The 21,625-nt window shown below is 38.8% G+C and overlaps 1 protein-coding gene across 1 annotated transcript in view; it reads right to left on the reverse strand.

Annotated features, from left to right (window-relative positions):
- LOC108248532 overlaps positions 1-19,871 on the reverse strand; it is a 64,991-nt gene extending 45,120 nt beyond the window's left edge. The window contains exons 1-25 of the mRNA XM_037981932.1: positions 19,808-19,871; positions 19,620-19,667; positions 19,300-19,466; positions 19,145-19,215; positions 18,751-18,916; positions 17,244-17,381; positions 16,864-17,032; positions 16,633-16,775; positions 16,126-16,229; positions 12,904-13,069; positions 12,626-12,811; positions 12,346-12,492; positions 11,450-11,594; positions 10,162-10,320; positions 9,898-10,016; positions 9,629-9,823; positions 5,929-6,090; positions 5,647-5,831; positions 5,382-5,564; positions 3,498-3,589; positions 1,834-2,003; positions 1,529-1,682; positions 1,366-1,442; positions 1,104-1,284; positions 858-1,028 (exon numbers count right to left, since the gene is read on the reverse strand). Of these exons, the coding sequence (XP_037837860.1) occupies positions 858-1,028; positions 1,104-1,284; positions 1,366-1,442; positions 1,529-1,682; positions 1,834-2,003; positions 3,498-3,589; positions 5,382-5,564; positions 5,647-5,831; positions 5,929-6,090; positions 9,629-9,823; positions 9,898-10,016; positions 10,162-10,320; positions 11,450-11,594; positions 12,346-12,492; positions 12,626-12,811; positions 12,904-13,069; positions 16,126-16,229; positions 16,633-16,775; positions 16,864-17,032; positions 17,244-17,381; positions 18,751-18,916; positions 19,145-19,215; positions 19,300-19,466; positions 19,620-19,667; positions 19,808-19,871 (3,562 nt within the window). The remainder of the gene's footprint in view (positions 1-857; positions 1,029-1,103; positions 1,285-1,365; positions 1,443-1,528; positions 1,683-1,833; positions 2,004-3,497; positions 3,590-5,381; positions 5,565-5,646; positions 5,832-5,928; positions 6,091-9,628; positions 9,824-9,897; positions 10,017-10,161; positions 10,321-11,449; positions 11,595-12,345; positions 12,493-12,625; positions 12,812-12,903; positions 13,070-16,125; positions 16,230-16,632; positions 16,776-16,863; positions 17,033-17,243; positions 17,382-18,750; positions 18,917-19,144; positions 19,216-19,299; positions 19,467-19,619; positions 19,668-19,807) is intronic.
- Between the last annotated feature and the right edge of the window lie 1,754 nt (positions 19,872-21,625).

The following is a 21,625-nucleotide window of genomic DNA, read 5'->3' on the forward strand; positions in this document are numbered from 1 at the left end:
TGGATCTTTTCAACCAAAACACAACTGATGAATAAGTAAGGCAGTTAATAACAGGGTTACATAATGTGTTAATAATAGGGTACATCTCAGAATCTCTGTCTTAACATGAAAACATTTACTGAAATCCAAAAACTTGGTTGCACATGTCATGTTTTAAACTATGTGTGAGATAGAAGCCAGGCACTTCAGTTGATGTTTTGTAAATGTATCTTTACATCGTGATAATAAAGAAGCGTAACTTTCACACAGACAAAGAAAACATCCCTGTGAGGCACACATTTCACAACTCCTGCAGAGTCGCTCGTGCACTGACCTGAAATGCAGAGCTTACAGAAAGCCCTACACATCATGTCAGTGCAGTTACAACTGCATGTTCAGATGTGAAAAATCCATATAGTTGTTTTTTGTGCACAAGGCCACTTAGATACCCCCTTGCTTCCCTGAGTAAATTAGAGGGCGTGTCATTTGCCTTGTGGCAAAAGATGATGTAAATACATTTTACCCACATTATAAAGGTGTCATTATTGTTCTAATTAATCTGTTTCCAGTTTGTTTAAATGTAGCTTTTTCTTTAGATAACTGAACTAAAAATGCCTCAGAAGATTTTGGCATGCACTCTTTTCTTATGTTCATGTTTGTTTTAAAAGGTTTAAAATTTTAAACCTACTTCCTGTGTAATTTGAACTTCAGGAGGATGCATTTGATGGAAAATGATGTGTATAAAAAAGCAATTACTTTTTAAATTAAAACCACAATACATCTGGATGCATTACACGTCTTGCTAACCAAAAGAGCAACAAACCAGTTGGTGATATCACAGTGGCTATTTCACACTTTTAAATAATGTCTAAGCTCACCCCCCAGGCCATATTTGAGCCTGAGCACAGAGCTCCATAGTGACCCCCTCTGCTCCATGAGTCCCAGCATCCTGCTGCCCACCAGTCCAGGTAAAAGGAGCTCTGCCTCCACTGAGTACTGGCTGCTGCTGCTGCTGCTGCTGCTGCCATCCCGCCGGCGCTCCAGAGCCACTGATCACAGACAAACGCATGTTCAGTCGTTTGTCCAGTCGATGTTTTATAATATTTACAAAACTAAATAACCACCTGAGAGGGATGCAGTTTCTCTGAACACATTCTTCACAGCAGCAGAAAAGCTGGTCTTCCTGCCCAGCCCTCGAGTAATATTTGCAGTTACGATCATCGGATGGTCGTCTGCAGCCATCTTAGCTTCGAAGTGATAACGTGTCCTCAACTCAGGCAGGAGGGTGTGGGTGTCAACCAAACCCTGCAAGAAATGAGATTAAAATTAAATCTATCAAAAAGATTACACCTAATCTTCTCATACAAACTCCAGCATGACACTAACCATGACATAATAATGAACACTGTCAATCACAAGCTCCAGTTTCCCTGACTTGATGTTCTTCTCTTGTTCAAATTGTCCTGAAAAAAAACAGGTTTTAAAAATGATATCCTAAAAAAAAGAAGAAAAATATCTTCCTGGCTGTTAGCGTTCCTCTGGGACCAACCTTGTATAAGGATGGTTTTCAGAGGATGGGTGATCCTCAGCAGCACTCTGTGAGAGTTGAAGGCCAGATCCAAAGACATGTCTCTGGGGATGGAGGACTGCGGAGTGGCCAGTAGGAGGTGGATGGACGCCTCTCTGGGAAGCCAGGAGCCTCTCTGAACCAGAACATGTGAGACACAATATCCCATTTAGATATTAATGCAGATGAGATAGAGTGAAAAATACAGTACAAGTGAAATAAATTCTCGATGAATTTACTGAAATTCTAAAATTCTAATGTTGGTATCACTTCATATCCTTGTGCACCTGATGATGGAGTGAGTAGGCCACTTCCAGCAGATAGTAATGGAGGCCTCTGTCTAGTTTCAGCAGCCTGAGGGAGAGATGAACCGGTCCGGGAGGGGGGACAGTGATACCAGAAGAAAGAGGTGGATAAGAGACGTTGGCGCACAGCTGCCAGCCAATCATTTTAGACCCTGAAAGGAACCATAAGCCAAGTTTAAAATCCCATACATTAGATAATAAATTGGAACTACAAGAACTCTGCCCACAAAAATTTTTTCCTTTGTTTTGTAATGTGAGCAGAATATGGTTTACATCATTTTGTTGTTGGTTGTAGATGGAAATGAAGCAGTCTTGAAGGCAGCACATCTTCCTCTAAAATCTCGGCAGGACATTTCAGCAATAAAACTGACACATTTGTGTTTTTTCTTTTATTTTTGATTTGTGCTCGTGTTGCAAAAATGTTTGTTTTTTTTTATTCCTGAGACTTAGATACTTTTTGAGTCTTAGCCTGGATTTGGGTCCTCTTGTATATCTGACCGTGACTTCTTGTAATCAGTCAGTATAAAACATGTAAATTCAAAAAAGGTTAAAAAACAAAAACAACTGGACTTCTATTCTGTAGTTGAAGACGTTTCGCTTCTCATCCGAGGAACTTTCTCAATTCAGAAATAGAGAGTGTGGAGTTGAGCTTTTAAAGCTGAGATGTGATGTAAACTGGATTGCTTGTTGTTTGGGTGGATCAGCCTCTGTCTGAGAGTCTTGTTGGGTTTGAAATGTACTGGGATGTTGTGTTTGGAGAAAATCCTTCTGAGTTTCTCGGATACTCCAGCAACGTAAGGAATGACAATGTTCTTTCTTCTGTTCTTCTCCTGGTTCTGTTCCCTGGTGTGTTTAGTGGATTTCCTAGCTGACTTGACAAAAGCCCAATTGGGATACCCACATGTTTGGAGAGCTTTTTTGATGTGCTTCTGTTCCTTTTCCTTCCCTTCTGTCTTCGTGGGGACGTGTTCGGCCCGATGCTGTAGCGTTCTGATGACAGAGAGTTTGTGTTCCAGAGGGTGGTGAGAGTCAAACAGAAGGTACTGATCTGTGTGGGTTGGTTTCCTGTAGACTTCAATGTTGAGACTGTCCTCTCCTACCATGTGAACCAGACAGTCCAAAAAAGGCAGCTTATTGGTAAACTTGATGTTGTTGTCGACCGAGTTGATGTGTCTGGTGAAGGCTTCAACTTCTTTAGCTTGGATTTTAATCCAGGTATCGTCCACATATCTGAACCAATGGCTTGGTGTAGCTCCCTCAAAGGAGTTCAGGGCTCTCTGCTCCACTTCCTCCATGTAGAGATTAGCCACAACCAGTGACACAGTTTTTTAACCTTGTTTGACTTTACCATGGCCTGGATGACTGAGAATCTACACCAGCATATAAAACATGCACTATGCATTTGTTGTTTCCACATTAACTAGTTTACATTAAGGTTTTTTATCACATGTGACTGTGTTAAACCTGAGATCCTATCAAGCCTCTCACAAAAAGCCTACAATTGCCCTGGCCTGGTTCAGATTTCTGTTATTGCTGGAAAAACACACTTCTTTCTCTCCTCTGTGGCCATCGTCACTGTCTGTAGGTACAAGTTTAAAGATATAAGTGACTTACGTATAAAGGGATCTATAGGCTGGAAGACTTACAGGTTTTTGGTGTGCATGAGGTGTTGTGGACTCGACTCTTTGGCCCCTTTATCTCCTCTTTGTGGTTTCCGCTGAGCTGAAATAATCTGGAGCTGTTGAGCACAAAGATTACGAGAGGTTTTTGAAACACCATCATTATCTCAAAACTGTTATGATTCTAGTTTCTGAAAGATTTTCTACTGAAGCAGCATCTTTGCTTCTTTCTTGTTAAGAATGAATACTCTGGATAGCTTCATCCATCTGCCTCTTGTTGCTTGTCTGCATTTAGATCCTATCAACAAGTCAACCACAATCACATGACATGAGGAGTGAGACAACAAGTGTGAACTGTGGAACAAGTTCTCCAGATTTCAGTTTAATCATGTGTCTATACATTGTCTGGTTTATGGAGATCCTACTTCACAACTTCCAGGACTTTAAATATTTATTACTGGTAGTTTTTTTGCCAGATATCACAGAAAACCTTCAGAGGTCAAGCAAAATCTACAAGGTTTCCTCAGTAATTTGTCTGAGGGGTGAGAGGTCACAGGTGTCTGGTTTTTTTTTATGCACTAAAAATCCTCCAGATTCCTCAAATTGTTTCATATGATGTACTGTAGAGAAGGGATCCCCAACCTAGCTCCTCAAGGGCCACTGTCCTGCATATTTTAGACGTTTCCCTGTTTCAAAACACCTGATTTAAATGATTGGGTCATTAAAGCTGAAAACACAGCGGCTACACTGCGTTGTGGAGCACCTCATCAATTACTAAAAAATATAGGACATGTCAAGCTGAAGTGGCTGTAATATCACAGCTTTAAAATAAAAGCCTAATATTTTTCTTTCTCACCAGAATAACCAATTTTTTTTAAGAAATGGATCACCAGACATAATCTTTTTTGCCACTGTCTTTATAATGACTTGAATTCAGGTCATATATCTCTAGAAAATCTTCAACCCCACAAAAATAGTTTTTTCTCAGTCAATTTTAAACTTCATATGAAACAGCACTATAACTAAACAAGAGGGGAATAACTGTCAATCAGACATAAAACATGTTGCTGGTGTAGGTGGGCTAGGTTAGTAATCTAGGCGTGACATCAATGTTGCCAGCCCAACTTCAAATTCTCAGTGATAAATATATGTATACTGACACCACGCTTCACCATGCTTCACCCAAGGCCTCAATACGCTGCCATCACAATGATAAACCACCTTGACCTCCCTACAGAAGTTTTGTGCATGCTCACAACCCTCATGGACCTATCATGCTCTAACATAAGTAAAAGAGATTCCACTGTGTTTTTAATACACCACTGAAGACGTCACCAAGACCCTGCAAAGACCATCCATGTTCTGGATGTTTTTTTAAGTCAAAGTCAAGTCAAATTTATTTATATAGCACTTTTCATCAACAAGGCGGTTCAAAGTGCTTTTACATCTTAGGATTGACATTTAGTGTGAAGGAGGCTTAATAGGCTTCTGTAGCCTATTAAGCCTATTCACTATAATTCCTCAACCCTACTGAATTACATTCACACCTCCTTTGATCTGCAAAGCCGGTTTCACAGAAAGCTCAGAGCGTGGCCGGCTTGACTGATGATTTATAACCATTAAGAGTTAAGAGGTGCTTGTCTGGCAGCTGTATCACAAAATCATTTGGTGAAAAGGTTATAACTTGTAGGACAGTAGCCTCCGACTCACGTTTTACACCAGGAAGACCAGTGAAGATTGTGAGCAAATGAGAAACTTTGTTTGAACTTTTGTTTTGTAATCTGTAAAAAAAACATTTTGTTTAGTTGGCCATGAGGAAAAAAGAATCAGGATTGATTCACCCTAAAACACATTCATCTACACAGAGGCTTCATTAAATAATTTTTAGAGATTCGGTTAATTAACACTTACCTGAAAGAAATGACGTCCAATAAGTCCTGCGGTGTGTTCAGCGTGACCCTGATGTCCCGCCCCTCTTGCAGCTGGAAGCTGCCATCCAGACTGGTGGAGCTCCTCAGCTCAGCGACCCATTCAACCGCAGCCTGACCCAGAACACTGTCAACCCCCATCCTGGCTGACAGGCCCACAAAGACACTGAGAACAAAGACACCAGTTCCACTGTGTTAACAGACCAACGATACTGAACCCAGATCAGTAACTGAGAGTGTAACGGCACCTGGGTCTGATGTGTCCATTCAAGGAGAAGTGAGAAGTGTCCCTGTAGTTGATGTTGCCTTTCAGATTCAGTGAAAGCAGGGAGGTCATGTTGATGCCCAGTTTGATGGGGACACCAGACAGAGACGGTAAAAGCAGCTCCTCGTTCATTAGCACAGCCCTGCGACTCAGCTGAACCTCATGACCCTTAAGAACAAAGAGGAAGGAAGGAAGGGAGAAGCCAAGTTGTGCCAGATGGTAAAAAAACACGAGTCAGAGCTGAACATGACGGCTGCCATCTTACCTTGAGCAGTTTCACAGCCAGTCCAGCCATGCTGAGTGACACTTGATTGATTCGATCGTAGATATCATCACATGTGAACAAGCTGAGCTCATTCCCAAACACCTTCACCCCAACCCAGCACTTGGGTCTTTTCTCATGCATTGTTGTCTTTCTTCCAAACAGCTGCAAAAACATAAGAAAACAAACACACATAACAAGATCACAAAAAAGCAAATATATTTAACTAATAAGAAATAAAAACTACAAGGTAAAAAAGATCTTATCACTTGTCTGAATCTGATACATGAGTGTTTGGTTGAAGGAATACATGATAGTGAAACAGATGGATTTCCTTATCCTCTGGATAATAAATTAAGTCACGTTAAATGTTATACATCCAGCATGTGCTGTGTTTTCACTGGTTGTTCAGCTGAACTAAGTCCCACAAATAATTACATGCAATGAAATCAGAAACAAGCCAAACTTAAGCCACATACATTCTTAAAAAACTGTTATAAAGTTAGGTAAAACAGTTTAAAACTCAGTTTTAAAAACAAGGCACAAGATATAATATTGTTATGCAGCAAATATTACAGCTAACTGTGTCTGATAACTGTTGATCAGCCCAACACATCATCTCAGAGGAAATTCAGCTTATTCACTCCAGGATGTTGATGGTTTTCTCATTTGACCTGCTCCCTTTAGGACCTTTTACAATATTTCTATTATATTAAGGTCAGGACACTGGTCATTGACTTGGCTATTCCACAACATTAACTTTATTCTTCTTTGACCATTCTTTGGTTGAATTACTTTTGTGCTTCAAGTCTTTGTCCTGGAGCATGTCCTACTTTCAATTAAAATTTAGTTCAAACAAATGTCCTGATACTTCATTATGAAAATTCTCGTATAGCCATAAATCTGTCAAAATACACAATTTTCAATAACATTGATTTGAATTTTTTGCTTCTAAAACAATTTCCACATCAATAAATGATTATTCGGGGTTTAATGTTGCTCAAACTTATGAGGGTTTTCGTAAGAAATGCGTTAGAAAAGAGTAAATATTCCCTTTCTTTGTTTACAACTGAATTTGGTGGTCAGTAGTTTGGAATATCTCAGCACAGCTCATTTGCATGTGAGTTTTGCTTTAACGTTCTCCACCGCCTGATTTCCTCCCCGAAATGATTCTATTTCTTTCACTTCTCATTCTTGAAGCTTTTAGTTGTTGTTTCTTTTCAGAAGAAGAAAGAACAAAGTTGGATTTATACTGCACAATTTCTACTTTCACTTTTGATACCATTGTTCTCCCTCTGACTCCGTTTACATACCAAGATTATTTTACCGACTCAATATCTGTCACCCGCCGAAACGACTCGTAATTGTTGGCAACAAAACACGACTCTGCTGGTTTCACTCATTTATTAAAAATTATGCAGTAAACCTTTGGTAGTGAATGATGCATATTTAGTTGTTTTTTTATGATACACAAATGCAACAAATTCAAAACAAAAACATTGAAAAATTGTGTATTTTGGCAGTTACTACGGTTTTAAAGCAATAGCCATCACAGCACTGCAAACGGCAAAAACAGGCCCAAATCATGGGCTTGAAATCACAGGCCTGCTTTTGTATAAAAGAAGAGTTATGTTTGAAAAAAGGGATTTATGTTTTCTCCCAGTGGCCTTAACACATATGTGAAACATGGTGGAGGTAGTATCATGATTTGGACCTGTTTTTACTGCATTTACGGCCCCAACAAAGTCATTGTGCAACAAAAAAAAAGAGAAAAAGAAAAGGAAAAAATAATGAAAAAAAAAGATTTTTCACAATACCAACAAATTCAGCACCGAGTCATTTTGTATTCCCATCAACTTGTACATTTTCAGCTTTGGTCACTACATACCTATAGCACCGGATGTTTTTAAATAACCCCGATTCTGAAGATAGACACATTTTTAAAATGCACTTCTATTCAAAATGTGCATTAAGCTCTTAAAAAATTCAACAGGCATGAAACATGGAAGAAAAAAAAATTCCCAGGCCATCTTAAAATAAATAAATGACCTAAAGTCCATTAATAATACGTAATGATAACAATTAAATATTTAATAATGACATGATGAATTATAATAATTATTAACTAAAAATGACTCTTTAATATATTTGTCTAAAATCACAAGCAGGATGGGTCATTCTTTCCCTGTATTTCATAGAAGCAGCATCAAGCAGAATTTTGCACCTTATTGGTTTGAAATGGCAAATAGGAATATGACTTTGTGAACGTATGAATTGACCAGCACCAGTGTGAGTCCTCAAAGCAGTTCTTCAGAGTAGAAAGCAGGGAGCTTTTCTATGCTGTTCTTCCATGAACACATCTTGTTGGTTTAGTATTTTATTATTATTAAACTGAAGAGCATTAACCCCAATTAAATTAAAAGAGTCCGTTTAATCAGTCAACCTGTGTTTCTGTGGAACTTTACAAACTTTTACACTTTTGCTTTTAGATTTACGTATGTTAAACTCGTAATTCTGTGTAACATAATTTTAAAATTTTCTTAACTCTTTTGCAATCTGACTGACTGTGGCTTGGTAGGGTCCCAATTTTTAAGAGATAATTTTGTAACATTTTACAGCCTGATGAGCATCAACATTTCCTTTTCTGGGTTTGTTCAGCAATCACCTTTGTGCCACAAAGTTTTGATAAATTAGAAGCTTCACTTACACTGGATTATTATCCTACTGACTGAAAACACCAAAAGTCAATTTACAATGATTTTCTCCCATATATCACTGTAAATTGAATTGTGTTATTTCTTAGACTCCAAAATGTAGGCTGGAAAATGTTTTAAAGTCTGTACCAGCCTTCGGTGATTGCTCATAGTGGTTTGGTTCAAATAAACTGAGGTTGTGAGCACGTTCTTTGTTTCTCGCTTCATATTAGGTGACTGCTTCTCTTTGATTTTTGTCAGGGTGTGGAGAAACGGAGACGAACCCAGAGTGCAGACTCATCTTAAAGAAAACTAATTTATTAAAGAAAAACAAAGAGGCTGACGCGGCAGCAAAAACTAAGACTAAGTACAAACATAAACAAGCGAAGCACGGAGAGGTAAAACATGGACGAAGGACAAGAAGCGTGAACCAAAAGCAATAAACCAGCGGAAAGCGGAGGAGAAGACCGGGCTTATAAAACACAGAGGATAATCGGTAAGTAGGCACAGGCGCGTTAAACTCATTACTGACAGGTGGAGGTGGGCGTGGCAGCAAACCGAGTGAAGACTGAGGATGAATGGAAAAACACTGGAGACAGGCAGTGCAAAAAGGAAAACAAGATAACTAACAAAACCCAAGAAAGACACAAAGAAAAAACCCAAAACCTCACAGATTTTATCTTTACATTTTAGGATAGAGGCTTAATACATGAAAGAGACACAATCATAACACATTCTGAGGTAAAATATTAGAATATTAAGATGACTTCAAAGTGCCGACAACATTTGAGCTCTGCAGTTTAGAGTAGGCAGTCAGGCAAGCAGTCATTTGAAAAAATCATTTTTGAAAACAATTTTTCAATTTAGGAGCAGGTTAACATGATATTCACCTTAAAATGATGAGTATTTACACTCAAATGATTATTGAGAGACTAAAATCTGACAGCTAACAGCACAGGCCTCACCCTCAGATCCTATCAGGTACCCCAGTATATAAAAAAAGAGCCTACCATCGCCCTGGCCTGGTTCAGATATCTGTTGGTGCTGGACAAACACGCTTCTTTCTCTCCTCTGTGGCCATCATCTGCTTTGCTCCTGCTCTGTCTCGCCTCCTGTTTCATGTTTTCAGCAGGAGAATCGCTCTCTGTCTGGTGACCAAAAACGCTCTTCAAAAGTGGCTCAGCATTTTCAATGTGAAGGTCCACCTGAGGTGAGAGGAAAAAGCAGGTGCTCGAGATCTTTTCTGACTGAACAAACTTAATTTAACTGTATAACTCACTTCTAGAAGGTTGTGAGCCCTGCCATGAATATACACTGTGAGGTTGGCAGAGGCAGATCTGGGCAGGAATGATTTGGGAGAGAAAATCAACGATGTTTCCACATTTTGCATCCCAATGTCTGAAACATAAGAAAAGCAGCTTGCAGTACGCCTCAAACAGATTCAGATCCTTGTCCACTGTCCACCGCCTCAGTATGTTTAAATCTCTGCTTTAAGATATTAGCAAGTTTCTTTAATTATGGCCTATAATATTAATGGTATTACCTGAAGCAAAAGTGTGGTCCGAGTATGAGGAATATTTCCAAAACTCTGCTTCAAACTCTCTGCTGATTATGTCATCGGGCAGTGACTCGACTAAGGTCTGCTTCATGGGGTCTTCGCTCCTCAGGACATTAGTAAGATGACTCCACACAAATGATCCCACTTAAAAAAAACAACCAGAGGAAAGCAAAGGATTTACAGAAAGACAAATTTTGACAAGAGGAGTTGATGAGCCTCACTTACATCATAGCAGTGATTCAGCTGTCACAACAAGGGAACATGTGGCCATTCCTTAGTTTATTTATAGTTTATTTTTGATATGAAAGAAAGTTGCAAATGAAAATATTGTTTAGACTCTGAATGTTGCCACTCTGAATTGTCTTTGTTAAACAAACCACAGACAGGACAGACACTTTTTTAGTGATTTAAAATTCAAAGAGGTGATTGTGATAATCTTGGGCTGGCACACCAAAACCAAAAGCCATAACAGCATTTCAGGAGTTTTATTATAATGTTATCATAGGCTATATGTAAAATACTGCAGTAAGGGAGTTAAGGAACCACTCTCTGATATAGACCTCCTTCAGTTTCTTATTTTACAGCTGGTATTACTAATTGAGAACAGTTAACACTCAATCATTGAAGCTTGTTCTGTCCTCTCTTGAAGCTATATTCATAACAAATATTATGCATCACAGAGTTTGCATGCTGGAGGAGCCATCACCTTAAATCAGGAATGAACTATATAAAAGCAGTGATGGCTGAGGTGGACAAATGGTATTCTCATCACTCAATCTGAACAAGGCATCTGGTGCAGGCTAAAATACTGCTTGAAATGGTGAGTAAACTTTGCTACTCTGTGCACCGCAGTGATGTATAAATGTCCAAAGAAGACAAAGATGGGATAAGTTAACACTGATCAACTCCCAAAGTCTAAGACAAAGAAATGTGTTCATTTCAAGAAACTAGTTCACTATATTTTCTTCACAAAACAAGTTACTAAAATTAGTTTTAATGAAACGTAAATTTTGAGTGTTGTTCTCCTTAATTACAGTTAAACCTGATTTAACTACCTAACGTGCTCACTCTCTTATAGATTAAATATTAGTTAGCAGAACTACTTAACTCATTACCAGACAGCTTGAGAAATATAGCAGTATATCAATTTTTTTTTTTTTTTTTTTTTACACTGTCTAAAACTGCTGTATTCTTAACTGCCAACACTTAATGTTTTGACTCGAACCAGATATTCTGGGACGTTTCTTCTGTACCACAAAGGTCTACAACAGACCTTGGCTGGATGTCTCGCTCCTCAGAGTCGTCTTCACCACTTCAAACACTTCTTGGTCAGGGCAGAGCATGAGCTGCTGGTACGCAGCGATCCTGACCTCCGTGTCCTCCTGGGACGAGCTGTACAGCTGCAACAGCACCGACCGCTGATGGAAGGAAACCGCTCTGTTACTGATGTTAGACTCCCTCTCATCTTCTCTACCTCTGCTCATCCTGAATCAATTATCACTTCATCTGCTCTAACATTCATTATCACCCAACGCCAAAAGGTAATAATGTTTTGTGTGTGTGTCTGTCTGCTAGCAAAATATTTCATTAACAGCTATATGGATTTTAATGAAACTGGATGTGCATCTTCAACTGATTCACTTCTGGAGTCAACTCAACTCAGGATGGCTGCCGCAGCAAACTTTCAGGAAGTAAACAATGGATGTACATCTACAACTAATTAACTTTTGGAGTCAACCCAATTCAAGAGAGCTGGCACAGGTAATCATTTGCAGGCAACACAAATATAGCTACAACTCAGTCGTTTTGACAGATATTGAGCTAAAAATCGATGCGGTTGTAGCTGAGAGTCGGTTATAACACATATCCTGAACGAGAGATTGCGCTTCATGTTCTGAACAAGGTTTGACCAAAATAGTCACAACTCTGTCATTTCTCAATATAAAACGATCAAAAACTCTGGCATGAAAGGCGGAGTGTGATTTGCATTCTTTTAAGGCCTTTGATTCTTTAAGGATTTAGATGTTTACGTTAATGTGCATGTCTTTAACCAAAAAATAGTTCAATTACATTTAATTAAAGAAAACAAAGAGACAACAGGATGTTTTCTGTGACTTTTTCAGTCCTGATCAGCTACCAGCCAGGATAGTGAATATGGTGCTGACTCACATCAGCTGAGCAGGGAAAGCGTCTGAAGGCTTGGATGGCAGCAAGTCTCAGCTCCAGTGCAGTGGTGTGGCTCAGCATGCAGGGAGTTACCAGAGGAATGAAGACAGGGAAACCACTGTTTCCAACTGATTTCAGTGAATAAAGAAGCTGTTGGAGAAGAAACAATAATAACTGCAAACTGAGCAGAGTTTATACAAAGTCTTTCACAGTGACTCAATACTCAAGACATGAGAAATACACACTTTACAAGATCGCTGACCTCAGATTAAAAGTACTGTACCTCCCTAACTCGACTGGGTTCCTCTTCCTCGCAGTGAACTTTCAGGGTTTTCTCGAGTGTCTGTATGAAGGACTGTACCTGGGGTATTTCGTCACAGGAAGTCTGAATTGTTTTACACAATTGATAGACCAGAGATGATCCAACCAGCAGAGCATTTGACTGCAGCTCAGGGACATCTAGTAAAGCCTAACACAAACAGAATATAGATCAGTTTGACTAAAATAAGACAGCTGTGAACACAGAGGTTTGGATCAGAGATTAAGATGCAAATTTCCTACATTTATGGAGCCAATGATTTGAGGCGATGGATGAGGGATGAGGGCTAAGGGGGTGAGGAAGGAGTAGACCTCCCCCTCCTCCAGTTCTTTGTTCCTAATCAGGTCAGTCAGTAGAATAATGCAGTTTTCAGAGCCGCATGCTGTTAATGCATCCAGTAACGGCTGCCTGACAAAAAGAATAAACTGACATCAGCATCCAGCTTTTCTATCTGTAACCTCTGGTACACACAGTAATATGTGTGTAAGTAAGTCAAACTATTTAAAGCACAGTAAACTAAACACTGTAAATGTGGTGAAAATATCATTTGACTCAATCGAAGACACTATAAACAGTATGGATCAGAAACAGTATGATGTTGCAATATTCCGGGATCTTGAAAAACCATTTGATACAATCAATCACAGTGTTAATCAGTAAACTGGAACAGTATAGGAACAGGTGGGTTGGACTGGACTGGGTAAAAAATAATTTAGGTAACAGGAAACAATTTGTGAGGTTGGGGCTTAAGCATTGCCTGTGGTGTCCCCCAGGAGTCAGTACTGGTTTCAAAACTGTTTAATCTGTTTAGAAATTATATTTGTAAGGTCTCTGATGCATAGAAATTAGTATTGTTCACAGATGACACAATGATTTTTTGTTCTGAGGAGAATTTAAGGAGCTACTGGATATGGTCAATTCAGAAATGTACAAAATAAAAATGTAGTTTGTTATTCAGAAATAGTCAAAAGATTTCAGAGCTACAGATATTGAAGGAGTTCATGAAATCAAGTGTCTTGTTGTGGTATTAGATAATTAAATAAGTTGGAAATCTTGTATACAACATATTAAAGTCTCAAGAAGCATTTCAGTAATAAATAAAATAAAGCACATTCTGGACCACAAATTGCTCCACATTCTCTCTTCACTGTTATCATCATATTTAAATTGTTGTGCAGAGGTCTGAGGCAATGCTTCTACATGTTCATCATCACTATCTATGTCACAAAAAAAGCTATAAGAATAATTCATTGTACTGGTTACAGAGATCATGCAAAGCCAAATAAACTAAATCTTCTTTGTACACTTTTTTGAACATGTTCAGTATGTGCTGACTTCTCTTTGTTTGGTCTTTTTATTTGCTGTATTATTTAAACATGTTAAAAATAATGTCTTGATCAATCAATCAATAGTTGAAAGTTTAGTTAAATAAGATATTTCACTGTCATCTCTGCACAGTAAACATGAAGCAACAGCCAGCAGATAATTAATTTGGCTTAGTTGTATTAAAAACGGTGGATAACACTAAGACAAACTCTGCCTAAAACATTATATGTATGTATACAGCAAGAGACACTTTTTGGCTGGAGATATTTCTGGCAGGAATTTCATAATATTTCTGCCTATATAAGCACCTAAAGCAAAACTGACTGTGGCATAAAAGCTTAAATAAAAGTGTTTGGATGAACTGCTATGAAATTTTGAACATGAGAAATGCTTAAAAACAGCAGTCTGCTAGCTATTATTAGCTGACCAGTACAGTCCAATCAAACCCACTTCTAGAGGAGATTTTGTCATCTGTCGTTCTACTGAATCACACAGAAATATGATGAGATTTCTGCCAAATGGCAGCACTTTGATTTTGGCTGTTCAGACCTGGCATCAGCTCATCTGTCCTGTCAGACCTAAACTTCCTCAAACTGAGGCTGTTCGAAGACAAGCAGTTCACCCCATCTGGTTCATGTTGAGCCCCACCCACTTCCTGGGTAATTGGTTGCTTCCCCATAAAGGCGTGTAAGCCTAGCATGCAGTATGCTATGTTTGGCTGGCTGTGAGTCCTCTGCTACATGCTGGGGCTGATGAGAAATAAACCAATTTCTACTGTAGAGCTCAGTGAAGAAAGGGGATTATTTTCCCTGGTCAGATGAGATACTGGCATCAGAAGTGACCCCTTCTCACATAAGAGACTGCCAAACTGCCACTGCTGTTTTGTTTTATGCTTTCTTACTCAGCAATTGTATTAAACTCAATTTTAACCTTATACATTATGTCATTACTGTAGATGCGCAGTTGGTTTTATGTGAAAACGCCAAAGACAAATGTTTGGTTGTGGCTGGATTGGCTGCAAAGGGCTCACACCTTTTTCAGCCTTGCCCTTGCAAGGTGAGTTTTTCTTTTATTTGCATGTTCACGTTTTGCATTTCTTTTGTGAGTTTGGTTTGAGCTTTTTGGGGTTGAAGGCATGGTGGGCGCCTAAACCCAGTCAGCTTGTCCCTTACTGCTAAACGCCACAACCATTGTCCTTGACACTCATTGCTTTTATATATTCAAAGCATCTAATGCTTTTAAACTAACTGTAATCTTGTAATCTTGGGAAAACCTCTTGTCTCATTTTATCATTCTCAAATATTTAGTTGTATATATTTAAAAATAAATAAACAAACGTGTTAAGGCCTTACCACAGGCAGGCTACAGTAAGATATGAATTGCTCCCAACTTTCACACAGACCCCCACACTAAAATTGCCAAAATGTCCCCTTAAGGAAGCTTCAACCTACTTCATGTCAGGATTGAGCTTTGATTCAAAAGTGAACAGAAATTGTTCATTTTTATCCAAGAGTGTAAAAAATGTCTACTGGCTGTTAAATTTAATGCTCATTAATTAACATCTTATATATTTTTGTTTGATGTATATACTTTCTTGTATAGTTTCATTACAAGTCTTTTTTTGTGCTAAACTTGTATTAATTTTATAATACCCACTGAAAGTTGTCTCTGACTCAATTTGCACAGCAAATAAAGTTGGATTAACATAACATAAACATTTTATTTCCAAACACTGTCTCCATTTATTTGAATTATGTTAGCACATCATGTAGCAAACCTAAATGCATTTAATTTTTTTTTGTTACACGTTCATAGTTTTTCCATCAATGATTTAATTTCTTTAATACATTTGCATTTTACAAAAAACATTAATTTCTACAGACAAGAGAGGTGAACTCTGTCTAATGTGCTATGCTGTCAAAAAGGGATTTCTGATTAAATTGGATTTTTTCCAACAACTTTGTTATATATCCTTATTTGGACAATCATGGGGTCTTTTTCTTATAAAAAAAATCTGTTTTATTCCAGTTTACTGATAACAAAGCACAACGCATTGTATTATAATGTAGAAAGGTGTTGAATTAATGAGGAACTAAAGGGTTAAAAAATCTGTTATAAGAAACAGGAGAAATCCTGACCAGTCATTCCGGTATTTAAAGGATGCCTCTTGCCAAAATGTCTTGAGTTGAGAGAGATTCATATCTTTCAGCTGGAACACCAACTGAAGAAACTCCTGTGAAACCTGGGAGCAGATTCAGTAAAACCCAAACACATATCTGTCAGCATCAAACAACGCAGAATACACACTGGTTCCTCAAAAATACCTCCACTCAGATAAAACTATTCAGCTCATGAAAATCTGTTGGCTCTGGGTCTGTCAGGGGCCTGTGAAACATATGCTGTGTAAGTAGATGGTGCTGAAAAGTTTTAGACTGAGTGTGATTAACCTCCCCAAGAGAAAAGATGTGACTTTTAAATACAAACATGCAGTCCGTGATCAGGCAAAGTACGAGCAAGTTTAAGTTATTCACGTTCATTGTTGCAGCCCCCAGTGTGTGAGGCAGGTAACGTGAAACACACACAATGATAAATCAGAAAGAAATAACGATGTAAGCAAATTGGAGCCGGCTGCACTTGTGGCCTACCAGTTGTGGGTCTGAGGTGAGACTGTATAACAACCTGACAGACTGACCAACCCTCTGTGGTGTTAACGGTCTGGTTTTTCCCAGCCTCGCAGTGCCTTCATCCTCAAACTGTAGGTCAGTCGGCACACCAGCACTTAGGGACTCTGCTGGAGCAACGAGGAAATCAGAGCTTAGACTGGATGTAGAGTAGAGCTGCTAAAGAGGAAGAAAAAGTGCTGATGCTAGTCTGACCTGCTCCTGAAGGAGTTCCTGAGTGGGTTTTAAGCAGGAGCAGCACAGACTCTGTCTTAGTCTTTACAACTCCTGAGATCCTGGACATGGATACAACTTCAGTACAGTTAACCTCTTCCATCATTGCCTCTCCCTGACACTGAACACAGTGTAGCTCCATCTGCAACAACTGGCAAAACAAAAATCCTTATAACATAAAAATCTGCTGGAAAAAAACTGAATCTTTACATCTGGATTTAACACAAAATTAGCTGATTTTCAACATTATGAGAGAAAACTACTGAAACTAGTCCATGAAATAACCACTTTAAGTTGATTTTTTTTGTTAAAGTTTACACTTTTAATGCTTTTTAACAGAGACAGAAGGTGCTCAAACTCACTGTGTCTTCAGTTAAAGGAACAGAGTGAGGCCAGAAGTTGTCTAGCCTGGACTGATGGCACTGATTCAGATCCCTGGTCTTCAGCAGCAAAGGTCCTCGCCTCTCATATCTGCTTTTACATGTGCCATGTACATCAGTCTGAGGAAAAACAAAAAGACTTGTGAACTGGGTGCAGAATGAAACAAGAAATAATTCTGAAGATACTTTGAAGAAAGCCAAACGCAGATGCAGCTTAAAATTCCAACATCCATCAACTTTCTTCTCTAAAACTCAATAATTATTTAGGACTTCCTCTTCCCTCTTCCTCATTTTGACGTATAAACTGTGTAAGAAAAGTAAAGAGAAGCAAGTTCAAAAGAAATCTTAAAGCCGCTGATAGTGTTTTATTAAGGTCACCGTGGTAACCACACATCTCTGTCTGTCACTCCCTATCTAGGAGATATGACACATTAAAAATATCCTTTACTTCCAGTTTAATGATAAAATTCTGAGCTCAGGCAGTGAAAAACAATGAGAGTTTGGATGTGTGCTCTCTGCACTCTGAAGGGATTTGAAATAAGTCCTACAGCAGTGAGAGACACTGGGAGAACAAAAAGACAAAAATACCTGTTTCAATCTATAAGTAGTGTAAAGTTTGTGATAAGAAGTGATTGTTTGCAAAAATGTTTGAAAGCTTAAACAGCTTTATTAATATTGACAATTATTTAAAATATAAGAGGCAGGATTAACTACGTTTCTAAATATTTATGCATTTTTTTTGTCTTCTTTGCTACTTTTAGTATATTTTCTACTTGTGCATGGGTCTTTGTTTGTGTGTGTGTGTGTGTGTGTGTGTGTTTTGTTGTACTGTTTTGACCTGTTCGAAATAAAAGCTATCAAATCAAATCAAATCAGATGAAAATACATCCCCACACTGTTGAACATTCCATTGTAAAATCCCCAAAATCACAAAAACTAAACTGTGATGATGTCAAAACCATTAAAGATAGCAAAATACAAGTTTAGTCATGTAAAATCCAACTTTTCAGAACTCTTTAAACTTTGAAAGTTTCTGAAGTACGTCTGAGCTATAGCGCTCCAAAGAGGGCTGGGTTTTTGTCATTCTGTTAAAATCCTGTTGTTGTATATGTACAAGTCCTTTGCATTTTATTTAATTTTATCTATGTTGCACAGTTCACTCCTACCAAAAGTCATAGCACACATTTCCTGATCAAGACGCATGTTTGGATATACGTTTTGCTTGTGTTTTTCCAAAGCTGCAAGCAGCACATTGAAAATCGTGACAGTAAAGGAAGAATGCCAGATTAGTAATACAGTAAGTGTATTTCAGTTCTTATGCAATGACTCCTTTATTTAACAGCTATATATTTGTTAAGAGCTGGAGCTGGGCTGGTTGGAAGCTAAATTGTTCTTGTGCTCTTCTGAAACCTACATAAAATCTGAGGGTTGTAAACACTCATATTTATTTGGACAAGTACCCAACAGAACTTTGTCTCCATCGACTCACCTCCGTTTTTTCTTTAAATCTGGTCACCATGCGGGAGGTCTGGAGCATGCTCAGTAGAGCCCTTTTAATGTTGAGAGCCCACACCTGCTCCCCCTCCTGGAGACAGAGGGCTGTGACCTTTCCCCCCTGGAGGGAGAACTTGAGGCGCGTTCTCTCCAGTGACTCCCTGGGAAACAAAAACACCAGATGAGCCTCCTTCCTCCTCTCCAGACCAGAGAATAAACATGAGGAGCATCTGAACTGAGTTTCTCAATAGCAGGAATAACAGTTGTAACATTCCACAATGGCTGAGGGTTTCACTGCACAAGCAATAAATAGAGCACAAAGTAAAATATCAAAAGCTAAAAAATGAAATAAAAAAACTAGTGAAACTGAGAAATCCAGAGGGTGTTACCTCAGACTTTTTAAGTGCAGGACAGAGTGTTCCCTCTGAGGGGAGAGACGCTTTATCTGTGAATTCCTTATCTGTTGGACGAGCAGGCACATGAAACCACAACATAATATGCGTCTTTAGATAAACAACTTATAACAGCTTTCAACAAAGCTAACCTGCATCGTTAGGTGACACTTGGAGACAACATCGATATCCACCACACAGTCCAGAGCCAGTCCATTCCTGCCCCCGTTAGAGCCCTTGAGGGTGGTGGTGATGACTGTGCTATACCTGTAAGTGTACCTCACACCTTTCTGGTAGGACAAGTCAGCAGAAGGAAACCCTGTGGACATAGAATATTAACATTTAGATCTCAAAAAGGACAGAAGTTCTCCTCTTAAATGGTAAAAAAAAGTTTATTGTTTGATTGTGTTCATCTCTGACCATGCATCAAGTCTGTGCTTTTATTGCTCTGTGCAGCAATATAAATTCTCACCAGAACATCCTGGATCACAGAGATTTGGTTCCACCACAGAGCAGCCACCTATTGAACAGAAAGAAAAAACTCAGATATATGCACATGATTCAAACTTGTCTGAATATCGTCTAATGCAATCTCCTATTTGGTGAAAATGTATCTTTCTCAGCACAAATTAACATAAGAACATAAATCAAAAATCTTACCATGCAGCAAGACAAAAATGAAAATTACATATGCATAACTGAGAAGTAACAGTGATCCAGCCATGGTGACCTGAAGTCAGTGCAGGACCGGCTCCCTCTGAACCTCAACATGTAGAAGTGAGGTGAAAGCCGAGCACTGTTCGCTGCAGCTGAATGACCGGGCTTGTGTGTGGACTTCCACAGTGACCCATGCTGCTCACAGCAACCAATCAGGAAATACCTTCCAAACTAGAGCTACAAACACGCACTGAGCCAATCAGTCGACACAGCGTTGGGTCTCACAACACATTAACGTTACCGACACCTGATTAAACCCAGGACTAACATGGGGTCTGAGCTACAAGCAGAAAGAAATTTCAGTTTATTCAGATTACAAATTGGCAAAAAAATGGTCTGCAAAAGTATTCACATTGTTGGTATTATTTCTATTTTATGCTTTACAACCTAGATTTTACATAGTATTTAATCTGAAGTAATGGATCCACACAAAATACTTCAGAATGATGAAATTAAATATGGAAAACACTGAGATAATTGTAAAAAAATATAAAAATGGTGAGTTGTTTAACCTTGTGTATTTGCCTTTTGGTAAGTTCCAAATGGTCGCCATGGCTGGATCACTGTTACTTCTTTAAGAAATGTATTTTTCCTGTCAACTCTTTCATGAAGCCCAACACCTCAGCAGAAGAGCTGCCCAGTGGCATAATCTTTCCACTTTCTAATAATGGATTTAATGGAGCTCTGTGGGATGTTCAGGATTTGGGACAGTTTTATTGTCCAACCTCGATCTGTATTTCTTAACAACTTTGTCTTGGACTTGTGTGGAGAGTTCCTCGGCCTTCAGGATGTCTCTTGGCTGGTGGTAGTCCTCACTACTTCAAGGTGTTGGGGTCTATCAGAGCAGGTGTTATATACTGAAATCATTTCACAGGTAAATAGGAGCTACAGGTGGCAATTATGTGGCTTCAAAGGGGGTGAAAACTTATGTATACATCGCTTTTCAGTGGTATATTTTTTTAGAGTTTGTTCAAATAATTTGGAGTAGTTTATTACCTATAATCAAATTAAAAATTTATTTAAACTCCAAGTTGTGAGGCAACAAAACAGAAATACCAAGGGATTAATTACAACTATTGTAACCCACTGAATACTGAAACTAAATAAATTATTTCGCATGTACGTCCTTTATTAAACACATTTAGCAGTTCAAACATATAGGTAGATAAACAGTGATGTATAACATTGTTCTTTATCTTTTTTTAAATAACAAAACCAAAGTTAAAATGCAGAAATTATTAGTCTAACCAAGGATTCAACAGCTTGTAAAACCACTTTTAGAAGCAAATACTCCCAGTAATTGTCTTCTATGTGACCTTATGAGTCCCACAAGTCATTAAGGGATTTTGTCCAACTTTTTTCTGTCAGGATCTGAACAGTACCCAAATGAGCAGTTCGGCCACAGACAGACGCAGAAACCAGCGGGTAACGGTAAGTGAATTTATTTACAGTGTAACGAGCATTTACAGGAGGAAACCGGAACCAGGACCTGAGGAGCAGAGAATGAAGGCGAGTATGGGATCGGTGAGGAGAGGAACAGTAGGTATGGCACAGATAATGTTCCTGGGGATTGTTCTTACTGAACAGGTCCACGTCCAAAACACAGAGGGGATGACGAGATCGTTCCTTGTCCAGCGGTGGTCCGGTGTAGGTCCCAGAGAGCGGGGTCCAGGTGAGGTGAGTATTTCCCAGGTGCAGGTAAGGTGATGATTCAGAAAGCGACTGACCAGTCTTAGAATCCACGAGGCAGTAGTTGCAGGA

This window comes from Kryptolebias marmoratus, linkage group LG20 (assembly GCF_001649575.2).
Source record: "Kryptolebias marmoratus isolate JLee-2015 linkage group LG20, ASM164957v2, whole genome shotgun sequence".
NCBI classification, from domain to species: domain Eukaryota; kingdom Metazoa; phylum Chordata; class Actinopteri; order Cyprinodontiformes; family Rivulidae; genus Kryptolebias; species Kryptolebias marmoratus.